The 12,077-nt window shown below is 37.6% G+C and overlaps 2 protein-coding genes across 10 annotated transcripts in view; one reads left to right on the forward strand and one right to left on the reverse strand.

The window, feature by feature from the left end:
• LOC128231694 (leucine-rich repeat-containing protein 74B-like) overlaps nucleotides 1–1,748 on the forward strand; it is a 36,518-nt gene extending 34,770 nt beyond the window's left edge. For all 9 annotated transcript variants that reach the window (XM_052944777.1, XM_052944779.1, XM_052944781.1 and 6 more), the window contains one exon: nucleotides 189–1,748. In XM_052944777.1, the coding sequence (XP_052800737.1) occupies nucleotides 189–282 (94 nt within the window). In that variant the 3' untranslated portion in view covers nucleotides 283–1,748. The remainder of the gene's footprint in view (nucleotides 1–188) is intronic.
• Nucleotides 1,749–7,445: 5,697 nt separating this feature from the next.
• Nucleotides 7,446–11,209, reverse strand: LOC128231076 (putative carbonic anhydrase 3). The gene is made up of 3 exons (XM_052943497.1): nucleotides 11,086–11,209; nucleotides 9,900–10,057; nucleotides 7,446–9,071 (listed from the first exon to the last, which is right to left on the reverse strand). Exons 1-3 carry the CDS (start codon nucleotides 11,207–11,209, stop codon nucleotides 8,850–8,852), a joined length of 504 nt encoding a protein of 167 aa, XP_052799457.1. The 3' UTR covers nucleotides 7,446–8,849.
• Nucleotides 11,210–12,077: the final 868 nt, after the last annotated feature.

The following is a 12,077-nucleotide window of genomic DNA, read 5'->3' on the forward strand; positions in this document are numbered from 1 at the left end:
ACCTACAGACTTTTTCACATTTTTACCAAACTGTTATCATAAGAAATATTTCAATCACTGTACTTTGGTGACTATTTATATCTTTTTAACGCATTTTCTGTATTTTGGCATTTCATAGTATTTGTAGATGATTGGTGAGTCGTTTTCTAATGTTTCAATGTACTATACTCTCTGTTTCTATATTACAGTGAGCTGGTGGTGTGTCACGTGGACTTTCAGGAGAAGAGAGAACAGATAAACACTGTCCTCACCGTGATGCAGCCCCGCCCCATGACCTCATGACCCCCCTCCGTGACAGTTACACACACCCTCCAATATCCCACTGCAGTATTATACAATTATTTCATTGCTGACATATATATGTAATGTATTAATATTTATAATATGTGTTTTAAATCTTTACATTACCTTGAATATATAGAACATGGCTGAATACACTGTTTTTAGTTATGCATATCTAAAGCAACCTATGTGATATTCTCTGGTTCTGTGAAGGTATGCACCAAGCACTTTGTCTGTGATATATAAGTGCGACTATCGATCATCATGTCGTAGCACTCTCTCGATCTCTCGGCAATGTTGAGTTATTCATTTTGTTTTCACACAATACTGACAGTATTTTTGCACGGAACACTTTTTATGCAATTGTGGGTTTGTTTATTTGGTTAAAGGGTAATCATATTTTTAAACATTGCAAATATTTTGTTAAAGACATGTGTTGTTGTTTTTACATTTTACCATTACAACAGAACTGATCGGCATGTAATCTTTTCACAATTCGAGGGCTAAATGCAATATCATTGTATAAATTGCCAGAGTTTACATAATGAGTCGCACAGTTCCATCAGCCCTTAAACGCAACAAGTGACAAGGTTTTCCTTTCGATATTTTAATTCAGTTTTGATAGATTAGACCTTTCCGTGTTTCTGTTGACTGTGTTTAAAGGGTGAAAGACTTTCTGAGAAGTGTACACAGAGAAACAAACAGTTCCTGGTGCTTTTCTGTAAAATTAAGCCCAGGTGAAAAGGTGTCTTTAACAGATTATTCTTACGACATGCTTGAATGCATGGACCATGAAATTAAATCAACAGCCTAGATGAACATTGAACATCCCCGATTCTTACACAAGTGCTTTTGCATCAAAATCTGTCAACAAGCCCTGCTATTTAAATCAAGAATTTTACCAAGGCCTGAAGCATTTTACTAGTTTGTACTTATTTCAACCTCTGCATCAATCTACAATACTGTCCTCGAATATGGAAGTGATAATATAAGACATTCTTTATTCTGTAGTTAGTATCTTCTTGTTTTAATGTTTTCAACTATTAGTTCTATAAGTATGTTTGCCAAAATCACTTAAATTTCGGAAGTGTACTTGTTTGGACATTGTTTATGATTGTTAAATGATTTTCTCTTCAATTTATTAAATCAGAATGTTGTATTTTTGTTTTGATTTTGTCATGATGACCTGCATCACAGAAGTATGCTTTAAAGTTCCATGCTTGCATATTAACTGAACATTGCACCATTCAAAGCATGCTACTTTAATAAGAAGTCAGTTTTAATAATAAGGTTATATATATTTTTTTCATTCTAAATGTATGAAATGTTTATATTCTTCCTGTACAAATGATTTATTTTACGCAGAGTGTTTTAGGAATAATTTCCCTAGCCTAAACACTGAGTGAGTTTTACTGTAGAACAGTGTCTCAAATTTTCTTCGGTTAATAAAAGATTTCAGTATTCAACGTATACTTGTCATGTTTTAAATATTAAAACATTTGTTTAGTGTTATTATACCCCCGACAAACAAAGTTTGAAGGGGGTATATTAGAGTCACCCTGTGGTCGGTCGGTCCGTCGGTTTGTCGGTCGGTCCGTTGCAATTTACCTTGTCCGGAGCATAACTTAAAAACTACTGGATGGAATTGGATTAAACTTCATACAATGATAGAGCATAATGACTCGCCGGGTAATCATTGGAGCCATAACATTTTGTTATGTGTTGAAAACGCTCCAACGCGTCTTCCGTTGTAGTGCCAATGAGTGGAATATGGATGTAAACAGTGAGTATGGTTTCTTATTTTTCATTTTTAGAGGTTTATACGAGTAAATTTAAAAAAATTGGAGAATGTAGTTCCACATAGGAATGGCCATGAGTTGTTCTAAAGGTAAAAGTTCTGAATAAAATTTAATATCTGATCGTCTAGAACTTGCATAACTTGCTAGACGTTAGTGTTGACAACGTAAAAATCTGGATTTTCGTGAGAATTGTTCACATACCTTAGGTTAAAGTATTTTCTTTACATGTTTGTAATTCAGCAATTGGATGGTATTTAATAAGACTTCATACAGTGATAGATCATAATGAGAGGGAGTGCAGTGTACAGGAACAGCAATTCTATTTCAGCTAATTGCAGAGTTACTGCCCTTTGTTACTTTTTTCTTGTCCGAAGCATAACTTGAAAAGTATTTGATGGAATTTAATAAAACTTCATACAGTGATAGATCATAATGAGAGGGAGTGCAGTGTGCAGGAACCGCAATTCTATTTCAGCTAATTACAGAGTTACTACCCTTTGTTACTTTTTCTTGTCCGGAGCATAACTTGAAAACTATTGGATGGAATTTAATAAATCTTCATACAGTGATAGATCATAATGAGAGGAAGTGTAGTGTACAGGAACCGCCATTCTATTTCAGCCAATTACAGAGTTATTGCCCTTTGTTACTTTTTTCTTGTCCGGAGCATGACTTGAAAACTACCGGATGGAATGTAATAAAACTTTATACAATGGTACAGCACAATGAGAAGGAGTTCAGTGTACATGAATCACTACACTATTTTAGCAAATTACAGAGTTATTGCCTTTTTCTGTGTTTTTTTTTGTCAAACTTTTGTCTGGATAGTAACTTGAAAACTACTTGATGGAATAGCATAAAACTTCATACAATGATAAATCATAATGAGAGGCGGCGTTCGGGGGTATTAATCACCTTCAGTGATAGCTCTAGTTAAAGTTTTAATTGCAGTCCTAGAAGGGAGACCTTAACTTGTCAGCTTTACACTAGTTGTCGCTGTGGTCAAATAGCAGTGAAATAGTCCACAACTATGGTTAGTGCTTGTGCAATCAATCATTTGAATGCAACATTTTATTATCGTTTTAACCAACTAGGGCCAAACCACAACAACTGTGTTTTAAGGGACATTTACAAGTTTTGGTAGACTTGTTACACGCTGCTTAACTATATTAATTGAGTTTTGAGGCACATATACAAGTTTTTATCTAGGATTCTAGATAAAAATATTGTGAATTTCTGGACCAAATTGTGTTACACATACAGAAATTTAATCAGTCTTTAAGTCGGATATAAAATATACCAACAAAACAGTTTGGCTGATTTTTCAATTTTGGCACTTGCTATTGATTAACGCCAAAACAACCATAGCAATGCAAAACATAACAGCCAATCATAACTTCTCTATGTTAATTTTTATGGACATTACATTTAATTTGATAATATATATTAATTCAGTCTAATATAGCAGAAAATATGTATATTTCCACTCATGTAATTAATTAATACTGGTATGTCTTTTGTATTTTGATAAAACATTTGTGAGTGAGGTATTGTGAAATATACTTACATATATGTTAAATATATCATTCTACCATTTAAGGAATTAATAAAGATTATTCTTGTTTATAATCAAAATATTAATTATGATGACATTATACATTAAGTGTTGCGGCCTGTAATGTGTTTGCGCACAATTATTGACTAAATATGAAGTGAACAACAAGTAGATAAAGGAAAATATAATGAATTTACAGATATGAATTGAATCCTCCCCCCAAATAAGAAGATCCAAATATTTTCTCATGCTTGAAATCCTTGCCCATGAGCAAAGATATAAAAAAGCACCCATCTGTAGGAAATATCAGGTCGTCAACCAATTCCTATATTCCTATATTTTTGAGAAATTTCCTATATTTTTTAAAACCTATATATCCTATATTTTCCTATATTTTGGATTTTTTTCCTATATTTTTCTTAAAAAGTGGTGCTGGGATATGTTTGAAATCATTCAAAGATTGATACTGCCTTTAGTTATTGTTTATTTACAGTTTAAGACTGTCATTATCCTCCAAACCATCACCATCATTCAGAATTGCTATTGTACATCCTTGGTTATCCATCTGGACACCTTTGATGAGTATGCCGAACATCAAATCTTGAAGGTGTCCACTTTGATGACCACAGTTGTGTTGCTGCAGCATAGTCTGCCTTGATGGAGAGGTTTAAAGGGGCTGACAAACTTGGTATCGATGTGTACCATGCATTGAAACTTACTACCTGAAGTACCACATAGTTTACAATTAATTTATTTTTCGCAGTTTTTTGGTATTTTCCATTAAAAAAAGATTACAAGGTACATGTACATGTCTCGATCGGTATGTCTACCTATAGTAGAATTCTTTCCTTATGCATGATTGGCTAGTTGATGTTATCACGTGATATTAGTAAGTTAGGTATATAGCTGAAATATTAAGGGTAAGCCATAATAGCACAGTGGATACAACACTGGACTGCAATTTTGGCGACCCTGGTTCGAACCCGGTCTCCAACTCGATTTTTTTTTACATTTTTTTTTAATTTTTATTTTGATGGCCATGTAAGGAACCAGCGTCCACCCGTACACGCTGATGTGATGTATATAATTAACTATTGGTGGCCATGTAAGGAACCAGCGTCCACCCGTACACGCTGATGTGACGTATATAGTTAACTATTGATGTCCATGTAAGGAACCAGCGTCCATCCATACACGTATAGTTAACTATTGATGAACATGTCAGGAACCAGCGTCCATCCATACACGCTGGTGTGACGTATATAGTTAACTATTGATGGCCATGTAAGGAACCAGCGTCCACCCATACACGCTGATGTGACGTATATAGTTAAGTATTGATGACCATGTCAGGAACCAGCGTCCACCCATACACGCTGATGTGACGTATATAGTTAAATATTGACGACCATGTCAGGAACCAGCGTCCACCCATAAACGCTGATGTGACGTATATAGTTAACTATTGACGACCATGTAAGGAACCAGCGTCCACCCATACACGCTGATGTGACGTATATAGTTAACTATTGACGACCATGTAAGGAACCAGCGTCCACCCATACACGCTGGTGTGACGTATATAGTTAACTATTGATGGCCATGTAAGGAACCAGCGTCCACCCATACACGCTGATGTGACGTATATAGTTAACTATTGATGTCCATGTTAGGAACCAGCGTCCACCCATACACGCTGATGTGACGTATATAGTTAACTATTGACGACCATGTCAGGAACCAGCGTCCACCCATACACGCTGATGTGACGTATATAGTTAACTATTGACGACCATGTCAGGAACCAGCGTCCACCCATACACGCTGATGTGACGTATATAGTTAACTATTGACGACCATGTAAGGAATCAGCGTCCACCTATACACGCTGATGTGACGTATATAGTTAACTATTAACGACCATGTAAGGAATCGGCGTCCATCCGTACACGCTGATGTGACGTATATAGTTAACTATTGACGACCATGTAAGGTACACGCTTATGTGATGTATATATTTAACTATTGATGACCATGTATGGAACCAGCGTCCATCCGTACACGCTGATGTGATGTATATAGTTAACTATTGATGACCATGTAAGGAACCAGCGTCCATCCGTACACGCTGGTGTGACGTATATAGTTAACTATTGATGCCCATGTTAGGAATCAGCGTCCATCCATACACGGTGATGTGATGTATATAGTTAACTATTGATGGCCATGTAAGGAACCAGCGTCCACCCATACACGCTGATGTGATGTATATAGTTAACTTTTGATGAACATGTCAGGAATCAGCGTCCATCCATACACGCTGATGTGATGTATATAGTTAACTATTGATGAACATGTCAGGAACCAGCGTCCATCCATACACGTATAGTTAACTATTGATGAACATGTCAGGAATCAGCGTCCATCCATACACGCTGATGTGATGTATATAGTTAACTATTGATGACCATGTAAGGAATCAGCGTCCGTCCATTCACGCCGACGTGACGTATATAGTTAACTATTGATGAACATGTCAGGAATCAGCGTCCATCCATACACGCTGATGTCATGTATATAGTTAACTATTGATGAATATGTTAGGAACCAGCGTCCATCCATACACGCTGATGTCACGTATATAGTTAACTATTGATGAATATGTTAGGAACCAGCGTCCATCCATACACGCTGATGTGATGTATATAGTTAACAATCGATGAACATGTTAGGAATCAGCGTCCATCCATACACGCTGATGTGATGTATATAGTTAACTATTGATGAACATGTCAGGAATCAGCGTCCATCCATACACGCTGATGTGACGTATATAGTTAACTATTGATGAATATGTCAGGAACCAGCGTCCACCCGTACACGCTGATGTGATGTAGATAATTAATTGATGACCATGTTAGGAACCAGCGTCCACCCATACACGCTGGTGTGACGTATATAGTTAACTATTGATGACCATGTAAGGAACCAGCGTCCACCCATACACGCTGATGTGACGTATATAGTTAACTATTGATGACCATGTTAGGAACCAGCGTCCACCCATACACGCTGATGTGACGTATATAGTTAACTATTAATGTCGATGTTAGGAACCAGCGTCCACCCATACACGCTGATGTGACGTATATAGTTAACTATTGATGGCCATGTTATGAAGCAGCGTCCATCCATACACGCTGATGTGACGTATATAGTTAACTATTGATGACCATGTTATGAAGCAGCGTCCATCCATACACGCTGATGTGAGGTATATAGTTAACTATTGATGACCATGTTATGAAGCAGCGTCCATCCATACACGCTGATGTGACGTATATAGTTAACTATTGATGACCATGTTATGAAGCAGCGTCCATCCATACACGCTGATGTGACGTATATAGTTAACTATTGATGAATATGTCAGGAATCAGCGTCCATCCATACACGCTGATGTGACGTATATAGTTAATTATTGATGAATATGTATGGAACCAGCGTCCATCCATACACGCTGGTGTGACGTATATAGTTTTAGGTATCAGCGTCCATCCATACACGCTGATGTGACGTATATAGTTAACTATTGATAAATATGTCAGGAATCAGCGTCCATCCATACACGCTGATGTGACGTATATAGTTAACTATTGGTGGCCATGTAAGGAACCAGCGTCCATCCATACACACTGATGTGACGTATATAGTTAACTATTGATGATCATTTACGGAATCGGAGTAAAATGCATACTCATACGCGTTGGATTTTGGGAGTTTTGTCACAAAGAGATGTAAGATTGTTTTCATCATTTATTTGTTACAAATCAAAACATTAAATCAAAATGATAAGGTATATAATTATAATGATATTGCTGAAAAGAGCAATACTATTTATTCTTTTATAAAAAACTATGATGATATAAGGTCAAATAATACTTTGTCATAACAAACTCCATAAATCTTCAAAATGCCATTTACATTTTAAGTGAACTGGTCGCCGTTAATAAACAAGAATTGCAACTTAAGCACAAATGCGATATGATCTTTCGAGTGGCCAGCTAAATTCTGTTTCTTCCTGCAGGTTTTAAAATACTCTGCGGTTTTTCAATATGTTTCAGTTTTAAGACGAATCTTAAAAGACCTAAGCAACTGAACTGCTGCAGACTGTAGGATGAGTGTATATGTAACGTCTATATGGACACGTACCCCTCTATTGATGACAGGACCCCAACATGTACGTAAAACTGTGTGTAAAACGGTCACACGATATCAAAAGAAAAAGGTGTAATCAAATATGAATGACGACCATATTCAGACTTTGATACCGAGCAGGACACGTTCACATTTGTGCTTATCTTTCATTGTTTTGTTTTTCAACAGCCGTACACAGTAGTATTAGAAACTAAGATTTTAAATAAGTTTTTGTTATTATACATGGATTTGGACCCTTTCAACATCGTAACTTTTAAAATGATTAAACCAGTGTTATTCAAACGTCAGTGTATTTCTTCATTGGCAGTTCTAAATAGGACTAAAATAACAAATACAATAACTAATGTTAACAAATATCTATATATTCACAATTTGATTTACAAAAGTAAAATTTTACTCATGGCAAGAAAAATGTAAATATCAATGATGACTCCAACATACTAATAAATCATAGATTTAAATCCATAGAGCATATATCCGTCATGCTAGACCTACTTAAGGCTCTTCCTTAAACCAAACCTTTGGTGGGGAGGGCGACAACTTAAAAAAAAATGTTTGTTATTAAATTAATAAAACATACATGAACAAAAAGTGGAAGCATTTAGCTTATAAAAGATCAAAAGGTTGTAACAATCCGTATAGTAAATCCTGGCAAGAGCGTGCCTTCCCCAACGAATTGTGTTTGAGACAGATCCCTATACTTACACATATCTGGGACCAATATCACTCGTCAGAAATGTTGGCCCCAGAGCATATCAAAACAAACGAGTATTTTGCTCAAAGGTAATCGAAGAAGGGGAATTGCAATATCCAACATCTTGCAGTCTGCATGTGTCCGCGTGCTAACGCTGCTTCTGCGAGGGACGGGGCAGTACAGTTAACTAACGGCTCATTAAAATGTCACAAGCACAGTCCACACGGCCAGTTCCCTCCGCCCCCTTTCCCTTTTCACTCCGCGGTAACAGCCACAGCGCGCATCACGTGTCGACACTTCCTCAATATTTCAAGACGGCAGCAACGAGTGGCGCCAGGATGAGGAAAAGGGAAGCGAGGGGCAGGGCGGCGTCACCGGAAGGATTGTTGATGGATTCTTTGGCGCCGTAGACGCTGGTGGCAGGCTGATTGCGGACGAATATGCGGCGACCGTTGAGGCTCTGGATGGGCCGGTAGTTGTCCGTCACGTTAGAGATCTTGGACAACATACGCACCTGCTCAATCTGAAACAAACCCCGCGAGAGAGTGAAACCACTGAGATGGGCAAATGCGAAAGTGTCATATAAGTTGGATACTAGTGTAAATTGCATACTTGCGGCCGGATAAAAAACAAATCGTTACTTATAACTTAATGAGGGACCTTTTAAATAAGGCAATACCATTTATTGTGTCAAGCAAATATTTTTTATTCGAATATAAGTTACATGGAATTCAACAATAAGTCAAGTGTTATTTAAATAATAGATTATTCAATTATTTTAATAACTGATCAATCAACCGATAACTGCACCAATGTGAGGTCTGGGCATCGACCAAACAGTTTGCGGGAATGTTTTGACAAGTATGAAGGTTATACTTCTAAAGCGCTAGCTCAGAACGGGAATTGTCGAGGGGCGTGTTCCTATAAATTGAGGTCATGTTTATGTCGAAGATAGTCAGCATCGTCACAAAATGGAGTTGAGAAATAAAGTGAAAAACAAAAACACTTTTCGATGGAGACTTCTTTTTGCCCTAATAATAAGTCAATTTAAAAGTAGATCAGCCTTATAAGCGATTTTACACCAATAATGATATTGATTTGTATACTAATTTCTAAATAGTACACTAAATACCTTTGCAAACCTGCAAACAATGATATTTGTTTTCTTTACGACATGTTAAGCGAGTGTTATTGACCTTGAATCCATGTGTGTTAATGGGTCCACTAGCCATTTCACATTATAATGTCGCAGTTCACGTAAAACCAAAACGCAATTAAACAAACGGACAAAAGGACCAGAGGTTATTAAAGTATTAGGTAGAATCATAACAAGCGGCCACCCTTCCGTTACCTGTTCCTCTGAGATCTCGATGGGTTCTCGGAACACAGTCCACACGACACTCTCGGAGCAGGGCGGGGTGGTAAGGGAGCCGTTGTACCGGTAGTACGTCTCCCGGTTGCCAGGCAAAAGCTCGCTCATCGGGAACGGACGCACGTTCGCGTAGTCGCCTGTAAAACATAACGTTCAGGCGGTCACGTCTAAACACTAGCCAGGCTGGTAATTTAATAATTTCTGTAAAGTTACCCTGCTGAGATGGACACTACTGCGACATTTAAAAAAATGCTGTATTGAGCAAAGACTTATAATAACTAGCTCATTTTTAGAGGTGAACGAGGTATAAGCGCGGAGGGTTGGGGTGGGAGGGGGTCATTCCTGTTTATTTGTTGATCTGACACCGGCTTCATTTAACTATATTTTTCATACATTACAGGTAAACATGAGCTGTAAGCCATTGGCCCATGATCGAGTGGAGATTATACATTGATATAATATCTTATAATTGGTTGATCACTGCCTTGTTTTCCATGATAAACACGCCGAGTATTAACATTCTTTATCGATGCATTCCCAGTTGATGCATCACAAAACATCAGAGACAACAGACTTGACTGTTTGATAGATGTTTTATGATAGAGCAAAGGTCAAAGAGCCCAGTAATTATTTAAGTGATACATTCAGGTAATCAAATATAACTGTTTTTAACTTGATTTTAAAAAAGCGGGTTGATAGTTATCAGTTATAATTACCGGATTAAGCGGAAAAATATCCCAAATGCTACAATATGATACTCTGACCATTAAAATTATATGCAATTAAAGGCGTCTTTAAAATGAATGAACTATTTGGTAAAGTGCATGTTCCTGTATAATGTTTTCGATATTTTTAACTAAAAGGTTGACAAATACTTGATATATTCATTTCAAATTTGTCAACAATAACGGCTTCATTTCTTTTAACATTTGGGACGAATAATGCCCCCGACCATGTTAGTCGTAAAGTCACCCTCCTTTCAATTACTCCATTATAAGGGCAAACGTAAACCTCGCGGAAAGAAAGCGCTCTTAACATAGCTCTTATCAATAATATGCATAAACAATAGATTCATTAATTGGTATATGTTTTGGTTAGTGATCAATGACAAGCTGTATAAGGCTGACACTGACACGAGATAGAGATGCAAATCTGTATAACTGACCGATGTCGAGAAGCCTAAGGTTATCTATGATGGCCTGGAAGTAGGGGTGGGGCCGCCCGATCTTGGCGAACACTCCGAGCACAGCCAGTCCCTTGGAACATGTCAGGAACCAGCGTCCATCCATACACGTATAGTTAACTATTGATGAACATGTCAGGAATCAGCGTCCATCCATACACGCTGATGTGATGTATATAGTTAACTATTGATGACCATGTAAGGAATCAGCGTCCGTCCATTCACGCCGACGTGACGTATATAGTTAACTATTGATGAACATGTCAGGAATCAGCGTCCATCCATACACGCTGATGTCATGTATATAGTTAACTATTGATGAATATGTTAGGAACCAGCGTCCATCCATACACGCTGATGTCACGTATATAGTTAACTATTGATGAATATGTTAGGAACCAGCGTCCATCCATACACGCTGATGTGATGTATATAGTTAACAATCGATGAACATGTTAGGAATCAGCGTCCATCCATACACGCTGATGTGATGTATATAGTTAACTATTGATGAACATGTCAGGAATCAGCGTCCATCCATACACGCTGATGTGACGTATATAGTTAACTATTGATGAATATGTCAGGAACCAGCGTCCACCCGTACACGCTGATGTGATGTAGATAATTAATTGATGACCATGTTAGGAACCAGCGTCCACCCATACACGCTGGTGTGACGTATATAGTTAACTATTGATGACCATGTAAGGAACCAGCGTCCACCCATACACGCTGATGTGACGTATATAGTTAACTATTGATGACCATGTTAGGAACCAGCGTCCACCCATACACGCTGATGTGACGTATATAGTTAACTATTAATGTCCATGTTAGGAACCAGCGTCCACCCATACACGCTGATGTGACGTATATAGTTAACTATTGATGGCCATGTTATGAAGCAGCGTCCATCCATACACGCTGATGTGACGTATATAGTTAACTATTGATGACCATGTTATGAAGCA

The sequence above is a fragment of the Mya arenaria genome, chromosome 4 (genome assembly GCF_026914265.1).
Source record: "Mya arenaria isolate MELC-2E11 chromosome 4, ASM2691426v1".
In the NCBI taxonomy this organism is placed as follows: Eukaryota; Metazoa; Mollusca; class Bivalvia; order Myida; family Myidae; genus Mya; species Mya arenaria.